The sequence below is a fragment of the Coenobita brevimanus genome, chromosome 8, assembly GCF_032717465.1.
Source record: "Coenobita brevimanus isolate Jiangsu-jjx chromosome 8, ASM3271746v2, whole genome shotgun sequence".
NCBI classification, from domain to species: domain Eukaryota; kingdom Metazoa; phylum Arthropoda; class Malacostraca; order Decapoda; family Coenobitidae; genus Coenobita; species Coenobita brevimanus.
The window spans coordinates 49,718,801-49,741,982 of NC_136961.1; the positions used below are offsets into that span (position 1 = coordinate 49,718,801).

The 23,182-nt window shown below is 42.2% G+C and overlaps 1 protein-coding gene across 1 annotated transcript in view; it reads left to right on the plus strand.

Annotated features, from left to right (window-relative positions):
- The window catches only part of LOC145408019 (uncharacterized), a 113,820-nt gene that overhangs the window by 72,421 nt on the left and 18,217 nt on the right, over nucleotides 1–23,182 (plus strand). The window contains exon 3 of the mRNA XM_080278822.1: nucleotides 9,467–9,495. Coding sequence (XP_080134948.1) covers nucleotides 9,467–9,495 — 29 coding nt within the window. The remainder of the gene's footprint in view (nucleotides 1–9,466; nucleotides 9,496–23,182) is intronic.

The window sequence follows — 23,182 nt, forward strand, 5'->3', positions numbered from 1 at the left end:
GTGAAGTAAGCTGCAAAAGGACGAAAATCTGGGCCGGGTTACGGTAAAAGGTATATAGTAACTTTTTTTTTTTTTTACATTTTTCATAAGCTGTACCTGAAAATGTATAAACATATATTTTATATTTACAACAAAGACATATCGTACTTGTATTCAGTAGTTATTGTGTATTTAGTGGCAAGGAGTTAGGAGGGGGAGGCCAAGGATGAGACGGAGGGATGGAGTGGAGAGGTATATGAGACGGGGGTGTGAGTTGGGAGCAGGGCAGAGAAATGGAAGGGGAATCGGGCGACATGGAGGCGATTTGTTTGTGGCCACCCCTTACGGGATTAAAGCGTCCGGCAATAGATTGATGCTCAGAATTGTTCACGTCAGGTATTCACAAGTCCTCCATCAAGGGCCATAAACACTTATAACCGCAGAACAACATACATAGAGCGGTAGGCAGACAGAGAGAAAAGCGAGCTGATTTGGCAGGAAAGCAGACAGGCAGAACGGCAGATATATATAAAAATAAAAGTGAAGCGATATAACAGGCAGACGGAAAGCATGACAGGAATAAAAGTGAATATATTACATCAGACACAAAACACGAGCCACGAAGAAAATACACATAAGACAAGGAAGATTTTATAAGAGTAAGTTATAAGGAAGAAAGATTTGAGTAGGAGTGTGCGTGATGCCTGGAGTAAGAGGGTGAACGTGGAAGATTTGAGTGTGATGCGTGGCTCGTGAGACTGAGGGTAAGAGCCAAGTTGGGTCCTTATGCACCAGTTTGGGTTAGGAGGAGTTTTTACTGTGTGGCCTGGGAGAGAGAGAGAGAGAGAGAGAGAGAGAGATGGAAGAAGGGAGTAGTGGTATGTGGGGGAGGGGAAGTAGAAAAATTGAGAAGCGAAATTTGAAAAGGGGAAAATTAAAGGAGAGTGAGGAGGAAAAAAAAGGTGTTTAGAGAGTAGATAGGAAGAGAAGAGAGAGGGAGAGACAAGGGAAAAAGAGAGGAGGAGGAGGAGAAAGAAGGAAAGAAGATAAGAGAGAGGGAGAGAGGAGGGAAAAAAAGGAGGAGGAAGGGGACTGCATCTCTGTTGTCTTTGGTCCCTCGTATTACCATATTATTTTGTGGAGAGAGAGAGAGAGAGAGAGAGAGAGAGAGAGAGAGAGAGAGAGAGAGAGAGAGAATACCAAAGGAGGGAGGGAGGGAGAAAACTTGAGAAAGGTGGAAGGAAGGGAGGGAAAAGGGGAATGCAGAAAGGGAGGGAGAAGTATAGCAAAAGGTTGAGGGATGGAGAGAGAGAGAGGCAAGGGAAGCATACCAATAAAGATGAAGAGAGGAGAGGAAAATGAAATAGAGGACAAAACAGAAAAATAACCCAAATGGAGAAGATTAACCTTCCAAATCAATTACAGACAAAAACCAGAAACACATCACAGTTAAAGCAAATGTAGAATAAATTAGAGAAGAAAACAATTACCCAGACAAAATAAAGGACAAAAAATTAAAAATAAACTCTGATATGAAAGCCTCGCCTAAAAAAAAAGAAGGTGATATATGTCTTGAAACTGAGTAGCCTGAATAAATTACTGAATAAACATGACGTTAATAAATATGCCACATAATACCAGTGTCAATAATTGTAAAGTAAAACAAAAATAATAATAGTATTAGTAGTGGGACAGAAGTAACGTCAAGAGGAACTGAAAATAAAGGTAAAGAAAACGGTAAAATCAAAACAAACCGGAAATAAATGTAAAGAAAATGGTGAAATAAAAACAAACTGAATCTAAAGCAAATCAAAGGTGGAGGAAGAAGGAAAAAATCGAAACAGCTGGCAATTTATTCTGCTTCTGTCGTGTTTGTTTATTTTGAGTGTTTTTTCTGGCCTGTGTTGTAAGGGGGAGAGAAAATGGGTGTGGGGGATTATAGAAAATGGGGTGGGGTGTGTGGAGGGAAGGAGACACAGAGGGAAAATGAGGAGGAAGTACTGAGAGGGGGAAGGAAAATGGAAGATGAGCAGAGACTAAGAATGAGCGAGGAAGAGGATACAGTAATGGTGAGGGAGGAAGAGAAGAGAATAAGAATGAGGAGAAATGGAAGAGAGAATAAAGAAGAGGAGGAAGAGGAGAGAACAAAGAAATGGAGAGAATAAAGAAGAGGGAAGGAAGATGAGGAAGAAGAGAGACTATGGGAGCGGAGGAAAGGAAGGAAGGAAAGATACGAGAATAAGGGAGAGCATGAAGGGAAAGGGAGGAAGAGGGAGTAAAAAAATGGAAAGAGAGGGATCCTGGGGACAGAAGAAGGAAGGGTAGGAAAGAAAGAGGAAACAGAGAAGAAAGAAGGAAGGGAGAAGAGGAAGGCAGGGGGGCGGTGAAAAAACTAGGGAGAGGAAGGAGGGAAGATATAAAAGTTGAAGGAAGAGGGGGAATGGAAAAGGGGGAAAGCGAGGGGAGAGGGGTGATGGGAGGGGGAAGGGATGGAAGACGAAAAGGGAGGGGGGGAAGAGAAGAGGAAGAAGAGAATGGATGGGTGGTGAAGAAGGGTGGGAGGAGGGATGGGAAGGCAGGAAGAGGAGTGACAAAGGAAAGAGGAAGTTTAGGTGGAAGGAAAGAAAAAGAGTAATGGAAAAGAGAAGTGGAAGAGAAGGAAGGAATTTGAGAGGGGGTGGAGGAGGGGTGAAAGCTGGGAGAGGAGAATGGAAGAAGGCAGGGAGAGAGAGAGAGAAAAGTGAGGTTGAGGGGAGAGTAGAGAGGGAGAGAGATAAGAAGTAGATGGAGGAGGAAATGATGATAATGGGGAGAGATAGAGAGTGGTGGGGGGGAGGGAGGGAGCAAGAAATCTCAGTCTTAGAGAGAGTGGGGGTAGGGGGTGCTACTAGGAATAAGAACTGTGTGTGTGTATTTGTGTGTTTTAATCATGGCGTTTAAATCATACATATACATACAAGTAGATAGATTTAGGTATAATGTTGCATAACCCGGAATTAGTCAGATTTAGTGAAAGGGGTGTGGCACTAAGGAAGACATTTGGGCATCAGGGGAAACGCTGTTATGCTTATGCCCAGAACTGGACGCATTAAAAGTAATAAAAATAAATTAAGATAAAAGAAACGGTCAGAACTAGGAGTCTCATTTACTGTACCTGACATTTAGTATTACCTGTGTAGAACTAGTTGCACCAAGGAGCCTGTGAAAAAAAACTAAAACATAGGATTTTGGTGTTTGAGAGATCTAGGTGTCCCTGGCATATGTGATTACTTGCCACATACCAGTGAAGGCCAAGTACTATGACAGTCCATGTGTGAGGCACTTCTTGAAAGTAATTTCTTTTTAGTAATAAAATATAATTATCTTATCCACATGATTAGCAGCGTATCGTGACAGTATGTTTAAATCACCATGGTTTGGTGTGAATATCATACCCATTATGGCAGTTGCCGACCATCGTAATTGTCATTAACAGGAACAACAGTCGCGTCCTATTTGTTTACCTTTGGTTCTCTGACTTCACTTCTTGATGACATTAGTTGCCCTGGTTATGATGTGAGGGGGCCTGTTGGCTTTTAGTGAGTTAATCTTGAACCATCAAGGAAAACAATACCTTTTGACTCAGTGCTGAGGTAATCAGCAGATTCACAACCTTCAACTCACCTGTCCACCATCCAGCTGAACTAGGAACAAAAAGTAGAATAAGTTTTTAGAAACTACGCTGAAATGGGACGAGAATAAATCATCCCTTTACAATATACTTAGGCAAAACAAGTATTACTGACTTCTCCGGAAGGTGAAAGACGCTTACACTGCAGATTTTAAAACCTGCGGCACAGAAAGCTGATATGCTATGCTACTCTTGAAACTTGTTCAGAAACTTCTGACAGAAAAATAGTGAGATTCGTTACTGCTTGCCTGTCTGATATATGTTAACCTGTAATCACTGTGGGGATTAAATTTGTTAGATATAGTTTCGTCACACAAAGCTGCTGCCGAGACTAATTTTGACATAACTTCAGCTAAAACTAACCTTGTCATTTTTCCATTCTTACATCTCGGATTTTCCCCAGCTTACTTCAGCGTGTACTAATTGGCTTTCTGTAGTGTTCAATTTTCAGTAAGTAGGCTCTACAGTTTGGCTATTTAAAAATCATACTGTAAAATTTAACATTCCCTGCTATTTTCCCTTCGTCTTGCTAACCCCTGCATTTTCTCCCCCCAGGTATGTGGATCGAAGCCAAAGCCAGAGACGGTGTTCGAACAGGTAGAGAATATTCCTAATGAGGTGTTCGCGCCTTTTTGGTCCATTGTGTGTATATTCATTTTTTACATGATCTTATGGTATAGATGAAGAGGAGTTGTAAAAGGGAGGGAGGAGGAAGAGAGGCACAAGAAGAAATGATGAGAGGAGATTAAGAAGCAAAGGTGAAGGAGGAAGGGGAAGAAAGAGAGAAAAAAAAGAAGAGGAAGGGAAGAAAGAAAATAGGAGGAAAAGGTGAAAGAGGTAAAGGAGGAGTATGAAGAAAAAGTGAGAAAGAAGGAAGGAAACGTTAGGGAAGGAGGGAGACAGGAAGAAAAGATAGAGGAAAAGAGGGAGATGATGATGGAGAGAAATGAAGATGTGTGGAGGTGAAGTGAATGTGGACAAGGAAAATAGAGAGAGAGAGAGAGTCAAAAAGGGAGAGTAAAGGGAGAGGAATGGCGAGAGAGAGAGAGATCGCAGCCTGAGCCTAATAATACATTTAAAAATAGTTACGAATATACAAAGGAGAGAAGAGAGTAATGACAGGATAACAAGGAGGGGAGGGGATAGAGTGAGAGAGAGAGAGATCCAGAAAGTAAAGCACAAGATGAATGGCAAGTGAAGGACAGACTAAGAGAGAGAGAAGGGGGTGGAGGGGAGGAAGGGAGAGAAAGGAGCTAGTAGGAAAAAAACAGCAAAATCTAAAGAGGAGATACAATAGAGGAGTGTGTGAGAAGAGCTAGTAGGCAGATCGAGAGAGAGAGAGATGAGCTAGAAGGAAAATAATGAACGTGCTAAGCGAGAGAGACGGAGGAAGCAGGAAGAATCGACAGAAGCGAGAGAGAGGAGGCAGACTCAAACAGAAAGAAGAGTAACTAGTAGGGAGAATCAACAGGAGAAGCTGTAGGGAGGCAAGAAACTGACTATAAGAGAGAGGGAAGAAGAGGAGCTGGTAGAAAAAAAAAAAATAATGAATGGAGGCACGAGAGAGAAGTAAACCAAGAAAGATGGAGAGAAACTGGGAGGAATAATCAAGAGAAGAGAGAAGCTAATAGGGAAAATCGGGAGAGAGAGGCTGTGTGTGTGTGTAGCAGTGTCCAGAAGTATTGACCGGGAGGAACTATTTATCCAGCGGCCACCAGGCATATCAGCGTTAATGAAGCGGCTCGCCCAATCCCAGCTCATCTTACTACCCTCCACGCCGCCTCACCCAATCACAGGCCGCGGGTCATCACGCCTTGGCCCCGAGAACCTATATTCGAGTCTAAAACCAAAATTCATGTGTTCTCTTTCGGAGTTTAGCCATATTTTTAAACTTATGAGCCAATTATAGTTCTCATTAGTCTCCCCCCTCATGTTGTCTCAGTTAACCACAGACCACGATTCATCAGGCGTAGGGAAGAAGCTTTATTTGAATTTACCCTTAAAGATGTAATTAGTTTTCCATAGTTTTAGCAAGTTAACAGTCGGTTTCAGCACCCTCTCCCCCTCCTTCGTGTTCCCAGCCAATCACAGGCCGCATTAAGTACATGAGGATTGGGGTGGGGGGGTCGTAGGCTATGTTTAAGTTTATCCTTAAAATTTTGCTGCATTTGGTTTTTATTTTTCATATTTTTACCCTATTTACCAATCATACCTTACTAACGCCTACGCCACCACAACCAGTGACAGGCCTCTGCTCCTCAGACTTCAGGCCGAAAGAGGCAGCGTTTGAGTCCAACCTGAAAATTTCGTTGGAGTATAGTGTTATGAATTATATTTTTACCATATTAGCCGATCATAGCTTATCTAACAATCTCCACCCTCTCCACCCAGCCGTGGCCAATCATAAGCTTCGGTTTATCATGTGTGGGCGGGAAGAGGCTGTATTTGAGTTTAACCTTAAATTTTCGCTGCAGTTGGTGTTATTTGTGATATTTTTAGGATATTAACCAATCAGTTTATCTTACTCCCCCCTCCCCCACGCCCCACGCAGCCGCAACCAATCACAGGCCTGTTTATCATACATATGTAGGCGGGAAGACGCTGCATTCGAATTTGAGCTTAAAATTTCGTTGTTTTTGCTACGTTTACCATATTTTCTCATACCAGCCAGTCATATCTCGGCTTGCTGCCTTTTCACGCCGTCTTAGCCAGTCAAAAGCCGTGGTTTATTTGGTATATAGGCGAGGAGAAGCTGTATCCAAGTTTACGCTTAAATTTCCCGTTGAATTAATGTTAAATCTTGGTGCCACTCAAATTAATGTTAAACTTTCGTCCCGCTTCCCTGCTGTGGCCAGTCCCAGCTCATCGTACTAACCCAACACGCCGTCTGAGCCAATCACAACCCGGGATTCATCAGACGTAGGCGGATAGCAGGTTCACTGGAGTTCAAGCCAAGTTTCCAAGCCGTCGTTTGTGTGCTTTTGATGGTAGAGATACCATTTTTTTTTCTCCTAGGCCTAACTAGTAATAACTATTAATACTGCGTCGTACGACAGGTTGCATTCTGAGTGGCTATGGAGATTTCATAGCATCTCTTTCTAAGCAATTCTATTTGCACATTATACATCAATGTTCTCGTATGTTATACAAATTATGTCTATATAAAACTATATAAGGTATAATGTGCATAATGTATTGCCATGAAAAGGTGATATGAATTCTCCTATGCATTACAGAATACGGCCCTACTGTATCTGCTGGCACTTTACCCAGCTACTGTTTAATACCTTCAACACAAGGACATTTTTTTTTTTATCTTATCGCCTGACGATTTTATTAAGCTTAGGAGAGCACCCTAGACAGTGAAAGGGTTAAGGAAGGCTTTATCCAGGTAACCCCTCCACTTGGTAGTGTTTTATGTGAGTTAAATAAATGGCTGCGAGAATATGTTTTTAAAAGGCGCCCAGGGTGAAGGGGTGAACCTCTTGAATCATGTAATATATTTTATTAGTTTATTTTTGATACCCCCACATGATTTCCTTCAATTTAGAAAAGAATTTTCGATTTGCCGGGTTTAAATGCAGTATATAATTATTAACCCCATCATTTCGATATATTCTTTCTTAGTTCAGTCAGATCGGCTGGTGGTAGGAAGAGCGAAAGGAAAAAAAATCGCCATCGCATTAAAGACTGATTTCTTTTTATCTGTACATTGCAATTATTTTTAAAGTTTTTGTTGTAGTCCCTTCGGCCCGAGGCCACATTTCTGGTTTAGTCATGGTACTTCCAGACGGCTTTATTCGGCTTAGCTAATACGTCTACTTCAGTTTGAGGTTAATGGAAGAAATACTAAACTCCTTTAGTTTCAAGTGTCCCCGAAAATGGATGGAAGTGTGTGGATGTAGCAGGCATACATTGTAGGCCTAATAAAATAGCTTGTCTCTGGCCGCACCCCCTAGGGATCAACTTCCTTTCCAGCTGCTGTCCCCCTTGAACCTATTTTCCCCCATGGACTTGTTCCCTCCATGGACCTGTCATGTATTTTATCCCCATGGGGAGAGACATGCTCCCCACATGGACCTATTTTCTTGCTATGAAGAGACCTTTTACCTCCGTGGACCTACCGTATGTTTACCAATTTGACCCATATCCTACTGCATTCTTACTTGTTGGACCTGTTGGACCTATTATACCTATTTTTCCCCATGAACTTATTCCCCATGGACTTAATCAATTGGACCTATTTCCACCACTGGTCCTGTTTTACAAGGCATATACTGGTTTTTCCTTCATGGGTTTATTTTTCTCCCACATGGGCTACCTTATTCCCCATGGCCCTATTTTACTCAAGAAGGGGCTAGCTGTTCCTTCAAATATTTTCCCCCTGTGAGGAGGATGTGTATATTCCCCTGATGGACCTATTTCCTCTCCGTGGGATGACATACTTCTTCCCTTCATGGACCTATCTTGCCTATGGACCTAATCCCTTGTAGATCTATTCTCTCCTTGGGCTTATACCCCATTGGACCTTTCCCCCCCACCTACCTAGCAGTGTGTGGCTCAGCAGCAGCAGGATGACTCCGCAAGTTCACACACACACACACACACACACACACACACACACACACACACACACACACACACACAGGAAGAGAGAGAGAGAGAGAGAGAGAGAGAGAGAGAGAGAGAGAGAGAGAGAGAAGGGGAGATTACACAGATTCAGTAGGAAAGATGGGGAATAGGAGAAAAAAGACAGCAGACGGAACCAATTTCAGCTCATTAAGAGAAATTAACAATTGGACATGGAAGTAGCAAAGGAAATAAAAGTTAATGAGTGTTAGAGGTAATTCAGGGAAGGAATTGTAAGAACTAAAATATCATTAGGAGAAATAAGAGAAAATACAGCCTAGTTAGAGATACATGATATGGAAAAATACCCAAGTAGAGAAAAGGGCAATAGGAGAAGATGGTACTACTAGGAGATAATAGGAGGTGCTAGTAGGAGACAAGATATGACTAGTAAGAGAAACTAATGTACGGGAGAGATCACTAGTAAGAGAAAATAGGTGATATGGAAGGGTAAGAGGAGACAGGAGATAGAGAAATTAATAGTAAGAGAAATCAGGAGAGGAGAGGTAGTAAGAGAAATAGGCCTATGAGGTGATTAGCAGGGATGGTAACAGTCTTAACAGCCTCTGTTTATCGATCACTCTCTCTCTCTCTCTCTCTCTCTCTCTCTCTCTCTCTCTCTCTCTCTCTTTCTCTCTCTCATGCGGGTGTGATTCATGGGGCAGACGCGCCCTACTCTGAATATTTAATTATCAATATTCTTATGGAGAGAGAGAGGAGGGAGCATCGATACACAGACCATACAGACCTAACGCTTATTTTAAATTCCATACATTAAGAATAGGAGAGTGACAAACTAACAAACATACACCATAATGAAGACAGAAATGGCAGTGAGACCGTTGGAGAGAGAGAGCGAGACGACGGAGGAGACCTTGCCGGAGGGAGGGAGGAAGGGAAGAGAGCATGAAGAGAAAAGTAGGGGAATTGTGGGAGGGAGAAAAGAGTGGAAAAGAATAGAGGGGATGTTCGTTAATTTCTTGCTTGTAGTGGGTGTAGTGTAGCAGTAGCCTCAAGAACACTAGTAGCCCCGGGAAGCCTTAGTAGTAGCAGCCTTAAACAGCAGTAACTCCGGGTAGCTGAAGCAGATAGCAGTAACCTTGGATAGCAGAAGTAACAGCCCCGAAGAGCAGACGCAAGCAGTAGCAAGTAGGAAAAAGTAGAGTCTCCAAAGTAGCCCCTAGGTAGCAGAAGCAAGCCTCCTCCCTACCGTGCGAGTAGCCCTGAGTGGTAGCAGTAGGGGAGTGAGGCAGCATGGGTAGCCCCGGGTAGGTAGCAGCGGCAGGTAGCACACGGTAGCGGTAGCCAAATCGTTTACCGCCTGGTTGATTATTCCAAACTGCTACTGTTTATTTTTTGTTACTTTCTGCGTTTTTTCTACCTCGCTACTGTCCCGATGATCCCAGGCTAATGCTGCTGAGACTACTGCTGTTTCTACTCTACTACTACTACTACTTTTACTACTAGTTCCTGCAATTCATTTTGTTGATATTGTTACCATTACTATCATGGCTGCTCTTTTTTTAGTGACTTACTGCCGTTCTTTTTGTTACTACTACTGCACTACTACTACTACTACTGCTACTATTATACTACTTCGACTACTTCTACTACTGCAACCAATATTACGACTACTATTACTGCGACAAGTGCACCATCACTACCACAACTGCCTTAATAATGATAATAATAATAATAATAATAATAATAATAATAATGAAAAAATTAATACCACCACTACCACCACAGTTACTGATGCTGTTACCTTAATAGCTATTGTTTTACCTCCCCCCTCTCTCTCTCTCTCTCTCTCTCTCTCTCTCTCTCTCTCTCTCTCTCCTGTTGAGGGTAATGACGAAGGTGTTGGGTCCAAGGAGTGCTAGGGATGTTGGCTATGCTGGGTGCTGGGGTGCTGAGAGTGCTAAGTATGCTGGGTTTATAGAGTGCTAGGTGTTATGTTGGGTGCTGAGAGTGCTAGGTGCTGGGTATGCTGGTGCTGAGAGTGCTAGGTGCTGAGTATGCTGTGTCCTGAGTGCTAAGTATGCTGGGTTTTTAGAAAGCTAAGTGCTGGGTGCTAAGAGGGTTAGATGCCTGTACTAAGAATGTTGGGGATGCTGTGTCCTGAGTGCTGGATGCTGGGTTTGTTGAGTGCTTAGAGTGGCACGTATTGGGTATGCTGGACCTTTTTAGTGCTGGATAGTCTGGATTTTTGGAGTGCTGGGTGCTAGGTGGTGTGTGGCGGGTGTGGTAGGTTAGGCCGGTGTGAGACTGGGTGTGCTAGGCATGACGGTGCTAGGTGCTGAGTGTGCTGGGGTAGGCTAGCATGGAGCTGGATATGCTAGACTCTGGGATGCTGATGATGCTAGGTGCTGGGTATGATGGTGCTAGGTGGTGAGCGGTGGGTGTGCTAGGGTAGGCTGGCGTGGGGCGGTAATACCAGTCATCACCCGCCCTACATCACACACACCTGCCCATTTGACCGCTACCTAGCCTAGCCTAGCCTCAAGATGCTCCTCCGTCTCTCTCTCTCTCTCTCTCTCTCTCTCTCTCTCCTGTTACCCTTCGTCCCAGTTTTGTCATAAGCCTTTTCTTCCAGTCGATTTACCTTTTTCCCCCTTCCCTTTGCTTTCATTCTTCCTGTTCTTCTGTCCTCCCTGTTCAAGCTACCTTTTTTTTTCTTCTTCCTTTGTACTTTTTTCATCTGATTGTCACTTATTTCCTCTGTTTTATTTTCCTCCATAATATACTTCCGGTGCTGCTGTTCTTGATTTTATTTTCATAAATATCGTACCATTTCGTATTTGTGGTGGTTCTTTTATTTTAAACCTTTTGCTTTCCTGTTTGCTATTATCCCTTCCTCTTTACTGGTAACTGGTATCAGAATGTTCAGTTTCTGTTTTTGAATATATTTATGGGTCTGGTTACTATGTCAAGTAGCAAGGAATACTGTGCATCCTTTATTGTTCCTGTTATCATTAAATTGCATTGTGCACCACAATACTTGATAATTGACGAAAGAATATGACCATTGATTTTGGCGGCAACATTGGGTTCTCATTTTATTTCCTATTATCTCTTTTGCAACGCAGCCCACAGCCTTTCCCAAGTCTAGTGAGTGACCTGTAATTTCCTTTTAAATACAAAGCCACCCCCGTCCCCCGAGATAAGGGGATAACTAAGGCAGAGCGATAAATAAGGAATAATATGGAGGCGGGGCTGGTGAGTCTGCATGGCCCCAGCAGATGGCAGCACCGAGCGGGCGGGAGGGACGGTGGTCTGTCCTGAGTGTTGGCCCATGGCCGCATCCTTTTTTCGGCGTTTTCATCACATATTCGTTATTTTCTTGGAGGTTTTTATATTTTTGCTAATATTTTGTGTTTTAAAGTCGTATATTAGAGAAGACCGTAATTTATGGGAGTGTCTGTATGTCGTTTCTTATATATTTCCTTGTATACTTTTCGTGTTTCTCACTAACGCCGCTCTTTAATTATTGTTCGGTCCGTTTTTGTCTCGTCTAGTTCTATCAGTTCTCGGTTAATTCCTGTCTCTGATATTCTGCTCTGTTTCTACACATTTCACGATATTATAGTAGGTTATTTTAATTCTGCATCTGTTCTGTTGTTCTTGCGTTTCATGGTGTTTCTTTGTATAGCACTCGTTATTAATTTTCCCTGCTGTCTTGTTTTGTATGTCTGTAATTTGGACTTTGTTTTATCCCCTTATTATTTTTGCCCATTATTATTATTTATCTTGACCAGTCTCACTCTGTGTAATATTATTTTGACTTATTGCTACTACATGAATGCTGGTATTCTCTGTATTTATGTCGTTTTGAGTCCATCTGTCCAGCTTTTACTATTTCCTAGTGGCATTAATTAACTTTTTCTTTTCTCATAATAACGCATAGACCAACACACCCCCTGTTTTCCACTAATTATATATAAAAAAAAATATTTCTAAACGATTATCTTTGAAATGCCCTCCTTTTTATAATAAGCGTTCAATCCGGCCCTGTAAAAATTGGTTAGTTTGTATGGGTGGACGGGAGGGGTAGACCGCCGAACCTCACCTACTCTCATCTTGTTCCGCTTGTCATCTGCCTTAATGACTTTTGTGCAGTCGATAGGCATAAATATATATTAATTACAGATATGTGTGGTTGGAAAAATGTAAATAAATAATTTGGGGCATATTATTAAAACCTGTTCCCTATAATACTCGTTTATTTTTATTTATCTCCCTTTCCTACTTTGTTTTCTCGTTTTCTCTTTGTTTCTTCATTTCTTCTCATTCTCCCACTTCTCTCTCATGTTTCCTGTTATTTTTAATTTTCCCTTTTCCTCCTGCACCTCCTAAGCATCCTTCCACCCCCTGCTCCCCCCTCTCCATCTCCTCCTCCTTCCCCTTTACTTTTCTCCTTCCTTTCTCTTTTCCCCTACCCTCTCCCTTTTCCTACCAACCTCTCCTACACCAGCCAAACCTCCCACACTTATCTCCTGTTCCTCCCAACCTCTCCTCCTCCTCCTCTTCACCCTCCCTTTCATTTTCCTCCCACCCCCACATCTCTTCTCCTCCTCCTCCCACCCCCACATCCCTCCTCCTCCTCCTCTTCCTCGCCCTGACATTACCTTTGTTTCCGATATCGATTCTTCCCTGGATGCCGAAGGGACCGACGAAATTATTCCCTCTTTCCTGAACTGTTACATTTGTTGACGCTGTTATTCGGCATTATTAATTTTTCCCCTTTATTAGTTATTCTTTATTAGTTATTCCTGTCGCCTCAAATTATTCTATATTTTGTTATTTTTTATTCTGTCGGTAATTATTCTTTGTTTTCTGGATTTATTTCGTTTTATTATTGCCATTATCTTCTGGGTTGTTTCCTTTATTGGTTATTCTTCGTTCCCTCAATTATTGCATCCTTTATTAGTTGTACCCTTTTATTTTTTTCAATATTCGTTCTTATATTCGTTTTTAGTTCTTAATTCGTTTATTAATACGCTTTTCTGAATTATTCAATTTTTCGGTAATTATTCCCGTGTTTCCTTATTTATTCATCCTTTATTAATTATTCCTCTTAATTATTTCACCCTTATTAATTATTCCTTTATTAATTATTCCTTTATTAAATATTTCACTATTATTATTCCTCCTTTAATTACTCTCCTTTTCTTGCATTATTTCTTGTTTAATTATTCTATCTTTAATTATTACTCCGGTTATTAATTATTCATGCTTTCATTATTACTCTTCCTTAATTATAGCTTCTTACTTATTCTTATTAATGTTATTTTCCTTTTATTTATTATTCCTGCTTTCATTAATTATTCCTCTTTCATCAGTTATTCTTTGCTTGAATTTACTTTTATTTTTCTTTATTTCCTGACCCTTCTTTAATTATTCAAAGCATTTATTATTGCATTTGTTAATTATTTGTTACACTTATTCCTGTTCTTGCCTGAGTTATTTATTCACCCTGTCTTCTGATTATTTTTCTAATGGCCTTTAATTATACACTTATAAATTAGCTCTTATATTTCCCTAATTATTTTTTATCGTAATTACATCTTTACGTAATCACCCTCTCATTAACACCTTATCTCCTATGACATGAAAAAAAAAATCACTTTGAATTACCTGTTGTGCAATATAAGAGTTGCCCCGATCGTGAGAGGGTTAATGATACTGGTATTATCACTCAGGATCCTACGACAGTTGAATAAAATCGTTTGGCGTTATTATTGTAAATCTTTCTGTTTCCCGATTTTTTTTTTTCTATTTGAGAAGGAAGATTAACGTGTATAAGTACATGAGGGAAGGGGGCTTAGAGTGGCGGAAAGAGGTAGGGATGGATGGTGATGGAGTAGTGTGGATGCGTTTCGTCACGGCAGATTGGGTGAACTCAGGGATTAGGCGTCTGGAGAGAGAGACGGCCCCTTTGACATCCATGCTCTGACAATGTTCATAGACTCAAACCAAAGGAAGAAATCAAGCAGGTATATATGGCGAGGGAGATATTGGGCCCTCAGGATGTCAGCTCTATAAATGCGGTGGAAGTACTGGATCACGAAACAGATATACTACATTTTATATTAAAAAAGATACATTTAAAAACACCAGTATTACAGGGGAAACAAGTGGCGAGAATAAATGACGATCGACATGTAAACAGGAGAAATTGGAGGGAACAAATGACGATCGACACGCAGAGCGGCAAAAATTTTATCTACATGTGAACAGCAAAACTCGATGACAAAAAAACACCTATCAAAACACAGCCACCGTAAAAACTCGCCCTCCAAAACAAGTGAGCATCGAGTGAGCGGCGTACGGCACTTGATCCTACAAACGAGCCCGTAAAAGCCTTCCAATTGATAGAAATGGCGCCAACTCCCTCTGTCATACGGGCGCATATTAGCTCTTTATGGAGGAGGAACGAAAATGTGAAGAATATTGTGTGTGTACGTGTCTGTGTGTGTTTTGAGGGGGGGGGGAGACTTCTTTGTGATTTTCCTTTGCAGCGGGGCGTAAAAATATGATTGGTTTGATGTTTTTTGGTGGCGATTCTGTTTGGTTTTTTGAAATACTTTTTTAATCTTGTGTTTTGAAATGGGTAATTGGGTTTATTTGCGACCAGGGGGAAACAGGATCTTGCGAGGAGGGATGAGGAATTCGAGTGTATGAGGGAGGGTGTGTGTCATAGGAGGAGGGGGTCGTTGCTGAGTAGGGAGGGAAAGATGACTAAGAAGTATACTACGCTGTAATGAAAGAGGGGGAGTGTGGGCTGTCGTGGAAGGAGGGGGGTCCTTGACGAGTAGAGACGGAAATTCCAGGGAAGTCATTTCGTAGGGGCTACCGCTCACTAGATGCAGGATCAGACAGTAGATGAGAGAGAGAGAGGAAAAAATCGTAGAGGTCTGAGCATCCGGAAGATGAGAGGTGTATATGGAACAAAGTTAATGGCATGAAGTGGTTTGTGGAGGGATGATTTGCTGGCTAAAATTGAAGCGACTAGGGTAAACCGTAAGCCAGCGGGGTCTTGTGCAAGGTTTATGGCAGTTAGGTGTACTGTACATCATTACATACAGCTGGTAAGAGACTGAATGTGGGTGTAAGAAAACGGAATATGAATAATGATAAAGGACGTATTTGTAGTTTTAAGAAGCAAAATAATTATCATCCTAACCCTATTTCAAAGCAGTATAGATGGTGAATTTAGGATGCAGAAGCAATAGAGGGGAAAAAAGCAGAAAGTAATGACCCATGCCTACATTCACTTAACATTAATCCTTCGAAGTTTACCCCACAATAGATACGAAAACTGTTCTCTCTCCTCTAAGATGGCCAGAAATTCCCGTCCCTCCAAATTAAATGATGAGTTTTAACAAGAGATTAACGCTAGAATATGGTGCTAGTCACGAAAAAGTGCTGTGGAAAGGATGTAGAGCCGAAATGTCGTCTTCTGCCATTGAGTTCATAGGAAAAAGTTGCAAATGAACGAAAGTGGACGAACTAACACACACACACACACACACACACACACACACACACACACACACACACACACACACACACACACACACATTACGGTCTCCTCTCTGGGGTTCATAGTCTTCTTTATTTACATCAATATTTCCCTTAACTTCTTCAGTCTGCTTACGTGTTTTATTAGTTTATTCGTGCTAACATTTAGGCTTTATTTTCCACGTAGTAAAGACAGCACGGGGGGAGTTAGACATAGATATAGCCTTCAATAACCCTTTCAGTACAAGATGTTTCTCTAAGTTGAACAGAATGGACGTCAAATAACAAGACTAAAGCCACAGAGGATGCCACCAGATTCCTATGATCTCCCGCTTCCCCTTCACTAACATTGCCTGCTCTGCTATCGTGACAGTGGTAGTTATCTCACTCTCCCTTACCAGCACTCACTGAACCCTTTACCAGCCCTTTTACGATACCTCAACAGATTTCCTTACCATAGTTCCGGTGACGATACCCCCACATTACGATATCGCTACACTTTTCCCTACGGGCCTGTTACGAGCGTACGCACGATCTCATTTCAGGCGTACCTGTAGTTATGGTGCCTCTACTCATCAGTCCCTTCAGTGCGATATGTTACTGTAATTTACTTTGTTCTCTATCTCAAGACGATTGTGTACCTTGAGAAAGATCTGTTGCACTGAAGGGGGTGCTAAAGAATGAATCCAACCCATCCAGTTCGGTAGGTCTCTCCAAAGCTGAATAAAATGGTCTGAAGCTAGCCAGAACATAATGAAAAAAATCTTGATCATGAAGGGGTTAACATTCCTCCCCTACGCTGCCCCCCTTCCCCCCCTCCGTAACAATATGCCTGATCTCTTACGGGGACAATAGCAGTCATCTCCACCCTCCCATTAACTCTCGTTTTACACACCACAGGGGGCGGTGACGGAGGGGGTGGGGGGTGGAAAAAAAAATCGTGAAAAGGGTTGGCGGGAGTGGTGGTGGTGAGAGGTTGCCAGGGGTGTGATGAGTCTCGCACGCGCGGTTGAGGTACGATAGTTTGGGAGATACGATACACAGGAGTTACAGTAATTAGAAGGTATGATTTATGCTGGTTTGGGAGGTATCATAATGGGGAGACACAATATATAGTTTGAGATGGACGATAGCGGTTAGAAAGTATGCGATAGTTTGGGAGGTACGATAATTTGGGAGGTACGATAGTTCGGGAGGTACGATGGTTTGAGAGGTACGGTAATTGAGGTATGATAGTTTGGGAGTGTATGGTTGATGGAATGTACGATAGTTTGAAAGATACGATAATCTGGGAGGTCCGACAGATGGTAGGTGGGATAGTTCGATGGTACGTGAGATAGTCCAATAGTTAGCTGTGTTAGAAGATGTGTAAGTTATTGTAGGAGGTGCGATAGCTGGTTCTTTGTATCTGTGTGTGTGTGTGTCTGTGTTAGAGAGAGAGAGAGAGAGAGAGAGAGAGAGATTAAAAAACGCAGGAGGGAAGAATGTGACACGCCCGCGCGCTCACACACACACACACACACACACACACACACACACACACACACACACACACACACATACAGTAATAATAATAATAATAATAATAATACAAACAGCACTCAGTACATCATCCTTGCCCTTTTCAGTCTGAAGGCCGAATCATTGATCTTGCTCTGCGACCTTAACGTTGGACCAACTGTTTGTAAAATGGCATTACATCTTCCATGCCCAACCCTCAACCCTTCCACGAAAACCGGCCCAGATCGGATCAAATCTGAGTAAACCATGCCCTATGACCTTGACCTTTGACGTGTTAGTTTCAGAACCCAATTTGCCTTCTTAACAGGCCCTAAATCCCTCCTCCGTGTTTTTATTTATTTATATAGTTATTTATTTTTGGTTACAGGCAATTAAATAATGTGTCACTTATAGGGCCGAGCTTTTCTCTCTGTCCTGCAACCTGACACCTGACCAATTAATCTCAAAATAGAATTACTCTCGAAATAAAATTACTTCGTCTTTGCCTGACCATGAGCCCTTTCTCTGAGTTTGATAGGTATCGATTTAAAGCTGCTTGAATCTATCTTACCCTTTGCACTTGATCTTTGATATATTGTCCTTATTTTAGGTCAGTCCCTCTGTTGACCCTCAGTCCTTAAGTCCACATCGGACCGAGACTCCGGGTATAAAGTCCAAACTCTAATAGACAAACAGGCATACAAAGATACACGCCGAGCATTACAATACATCCCATCACGCTATTGCTTACGAGAGAGAGAGAGAGAGAGAGAGAGAGAGAGAGAGAGAGAGAGAGAGAGAGAGACGGGAAAGGGGTGATGCGAGTGAGGCGGGGAGGGAAGGGAGGGAGGTAGAAGGGTGGTGGTGACGGAAGCTGACACCATCCCACAAACATTTTTTTCTTTACAGGGATCACAATTGGTGGCTGTGTTAACCCGACGGCCTGTGAAATTACAAACCAAATAATGACGCTATCACCACCACCACCACTAGGCCTATGGGAGGGAGGGGAGAGGAGGGGGGGAGGCCTACTGGGTGGCTGAGGGGGTAGGGGAGATAATTAAGTGTATGGGGTGTTTACTGGCTGTCTGGGTTTTAGGGCTGTGTTGTAATGAACTTATGGGGCTCGGTAACGCCTCTTGTTTGGCGATTTATTTGTGATTATTACCTTTAAGAAATTATATTTGCTGCTCAGGGATTTTTTTTTTTTTAAGGGATGGTAGACTACTTGGCGTACCTTCCTTCGCTTACCGGCTCATAGTCATAAAAGATCATAAATTCAAACATAAATGGAGCACTTTCTCCTTTAACTTATGATTAAATGTTGTTGACATTGCCAAGAATTCAGAATGATCTCCACATAGCATACCTCTGTGCCAATTGTCATGATGATTAACGAATATATAAACACACAGGATCCCATAATTTGTGTAGTTTGACCATTGGCCACATTAAAAGGAAAAAAAAAAGTGTCTGGGGGCCCAAGGAACAACTGTACCAAGCTTGAAATGAACTGGTGAAGAGATGAAAGAATGGCACCAAACTAAAAAAAAGTGTTTGGAAGTAAGAAAGTGGGTGAAGACAGAAGATTAGCAAACACAATACGTCCTTCTAGAAATACCTCCAAAGGGGACGAATAATAGCCTAAATGTTAAGCAGATTAGTGTAACATCAACATTGTTTCCCTAGATAAGTTAAAAGACACTAATATCATGCGCAGAAATACACAGGTAAAGGAAGAGGTGGTGCGGAGTCAACCAAGCCCACTACCCCAGGCCCTCAGGGTGGCCAGGTGGATGGGGTGAACCGCAGATCAACCTTCTTGTTTTTTGCCGCTATAGGGATTTACCGCCAGGACCACTGATTTTTATGGATACTGACTGACTCACTGAATAACCCACCATCCCACTGCCATTAACCCCTTCAGTCCGGTGAGGAATAGTGTCATTTGTTCTTGCTATCTCCAGAAGGTTTTAGTCAGACTGTTCGTACTGGAGAAACGATTCCACAAAACTGAACAAAATCGTCTGAGGGTATCGTTTTATTATTATTATTATTATTATTATTATTATTATTATTATTATTGAACATCGGTAACCCGCCTGAAAATGAAAGAGTTATCGAGGGCTATTTTTAACCTTATCAGTTCGAAAACTCTATCCTGAGGTGAATATATATTTGTTTGTAAGAAGGAGGAATGAAGTGAAAAAGTACGTCATCAGGCTGAAGGGGTTAACTGAGTGACGGACTGAATTACCACTGATCTGATGGACTAAAATGCTTCCAATCTCTCTCTCTCTCTCTCTCTCTCTCTCTCTCTCACACACACACACACACACACACACACACACACACACACACACACACACACACACACACACACACACACACACACACACACACACACACACACACACACACATTGCACCTCTTCCTTTGTGAGATATGGCTTTGTGATATCCGCTTGCTTGTTCTTAATGTCGGCTTACTTATGTCATTATTAAATAGAACACACAAAATATGCAGAATAGTATATATGAGAAGTAGACGGAATAAATCGCTAAGGAGGATATGTTAAACGTCCTCCCTGCATCTTAAGAATATGGCCGTAAGTCTTAATATCCACGACAGACTTCTCAAACCTCAAAGATTCACCAAGTAGCCTTATTTCAGACATCTTAACCTTTACATTATAACTCAGACTTACTTTCACGTCTCAGCATTTAACTAACCATCCTCAAGTCTCAAAATCCAACTCAAAAACATGTCTTATCCCAGAGCGAAGTCTAGTCTCAGCCTCTGCGGAAAGTCTGAATTTCTCACCGCTTCAGTTCATCTTATTAGACTTTCAACTGGAATTACTAGATAAAGCTGTAATTAACGCCTTTATTACCACAGGTCATTCCTAAACTTAATAAAATCGTCTGTTGGGAGCAAAAATGAAAAAGATCGTCGTGGTAGTGGAAGGCTGAAGTCTGAATTTAAAAGGAATACGAAGGCATGCGTGAGGGAGTGTGGATTTTCGTGTTGTTTTTAAGGGAATGAAAAACCTGGGTTGCACGAAATGAGGGGTGTAATCTGGAGAAGTAAACTGAGAGAGAGAGAGAGAGAGAGAGAGAGAGAGAGAGGGATGGTTAAATATATACCGTAGGAAAAGAGACGTAAGAGATGAAATTTGGAGAGAGAGAGAGAGAGAGAGAGAGAGAGAGAGAAAGATGGTAAAATGTATAGGAAAAGAGGCGTAAGGGGAATGACATTCGGAAAGAGAGAGAGAGAGAGAGAGAGAGAGAGAGAGATGGTAAAATGTATAGGAAAAGAGGCGTAAGGGGAATGACATTCGGAAAGAGAGAGAGAGAGAGAGAGAGAGAGAGAGAACCCCTTCAACCTCAGGACGTCTTTTTAAAACATTGTTCTTGCTAGTCAGACGATTTTATTCTGCTTTGCAAGGGGCCTAGGAAAGCTACCCTCATCCCCTCGTGATCCCAATATTTCCCAGCATAATGAAATCGTCTAGGCATACAGTAATAAATAAACACTGACAGGGCTAATGGGAGACAGGAGGTGAGAGACAGCGAGGAAATAAGACAGGAGACAGCCCATTAGCCTTTGGAGATAGTGAGAGAAGGAGAGAGACATGAGTGTGTGTGATACGAGAGACAAATCATTCCTTGGTGTGGGAGAGTGTTATTATATTATTAGTGTTTCCTCTCTCTCTCTCTCTCTCTCTCTCTCATCTTTGACTTTTCTTCCCTTTATCTTTTCTCCCTTTATTCCTCTCCCCTCACTCTCCCCTCTCCTCCCTCCTCTTCCCCTCTCCTCCCTCCTCTTCCCCTCTCCTCCCTCGTCTTCCCCTCTTTTTTTTCCCCTCTTTGGCCGAAGTGTGAAGACTGACTTAAAATATTCCCTGGTAAAGTACTGTGCTGGATAATCCATGTGTGTGTGGGAATGAGGCAGCGTGTGTGTGTGTGTGTGTGAAAGAGAGAGAGAGAAAGAGAGTGTGAGGCGGTGTGTATGTGAGGGGGATGTACACATGCATTTGCGTTTCCAATAGCATCTGTGTGTGTGTGTGTGTGTGTGTGTGTGTGTGTGTGTGTGTGTGTGTGTGTATCATCGAGTATGTGATTTACTACTGAACACAACTTTCTTCTCAATTAAAGTGATACCCAGCCATAACCCATTCTCATATCACCATTTCTTCATTAGGAAGGAGTGTTTTGTAATGAGAGAGGTGTACGTGAAAGCTGGAAGGTTGTGATGTCTGTCTGTCTATCTGTCTATCTATCTATCTATCTATCTATCTCCGTCTATCTATCACCATAATTTCCACTTTGGGAGAAAGACATATTGTTAATCTATTAGGTAGGGTGTGACTGTATTTTCTTACTTGCTACTACCATACCCTTTTTACTCTTACGTGGCCTAAAATTGACATCTCTCCATCTTCACTGCTTACGTGTAGCAACAGATTAGTGCTAGAACATCATGCTAGTCACAAAGAAGTGCTATGGAGAAGGTGTAGAGCTGCAGTACTCTCTCTCTCTCGGACGAAAATCTGGCCCAAGTTAAGGTGAAAGACTATAGACATTATATTTATAGGAGAGTGCCATTGAAGAGATAAACCTATTCTATATTTAACCCTCCCAGTTCGAAATGTGTTATTGTAGGGAAGGATTTGATAGTGGCAGATGAAGTTATTGTGGTGTAGGATGATAGTGGATGGTCTGGGATGGTTGTGGTGTATGGGTGGATGGTCTGGGATGGTCTGTATGGTCTCCTTGTGGTCTGGTGGTCCTCGTGTGGCTATGAAACAAGAATAAGCAAAGAGAGAGAGAGAGGGGTGGGCGCACACTCGAATGTCTCTCTGCGTAAAGAGTATAAAACTTTTTCCATCACATTTCCTCTGCTGCCTCTCTCTCTCTCTCTCTCTCTCTGTCTGTCTGTCTGTCTGTCTGTCTGTCTCTGTCTCTCTCTCTCTCTCTCTCTCTCTGTCCCTGTCTGTCAATCACATTTTCTTTATAATTCTTTCTCCATTTCCACCCCATCCTCTTCCTCTTACCTCTCCCTCCCTCTCCTTTCTACCCTCACATTTTCCCTCGCTTCTTCCTCCCTCTTCTCCCCTCATTTCTCCCCTCCGTCTCCCCGCCCCCCCAGGAGTGGACAGTGGCCGTGGACAGATTGATTCCTTGTTGACAACTGCCTAAAACCTAGCACATCACTGCTCTCTCTCTCTCTCTCTCTCTCTCTCTCTCTCTCTCTCTCTCTCTCTCTCTCTCTCTCTCTCTCTCTCATGTAAACACTCTTCTCTCACTCTTACAGAAGGTAAATATGGGGAGATGAGAGGAAACTTAGTAAAACATCAAGAAGGAGGAAGAAAGCAGACTTAAGTTCCTCTAAGACAGTCAAATAGGATCTGGAAGGAACGTGGAGGCCAGATGTTTGATTCCAGGACTTCCAGAATAGATGTAATGGATTGTGGAAATAACTGATGAGAAGAAGAGTTTTTCCGGACCTTCCAGAAATGGTCTTGTGAGGTTTGGAGACGAGTCGCTTCAGGCCGTGGACCTTCCTCTTGTGGGTTTAGGAGGTTTCATGAGCGATTTAGTTTGCTTTTTGCACATCAGCGCCTTAAATAATAGGTTACATCTCTTTTACTTTAGTCTTCCTACCCTTAGATGATTAATGTCAGTTTCGAAGATATTTTTTTTTTATGTGTCCGACTCTGGGCATAGGCTTCACACCCTGTCTTCAACGCCCAGTAGTCCTCCCACATGCCTTACACCTCTACATGTCACCACTTCGGCGCTAACACTCACCGTCCATATTGGGTACATGCTAGGGCTGTCACATGCACGACTGGTGTATTGGTATCAGCGGAATTGG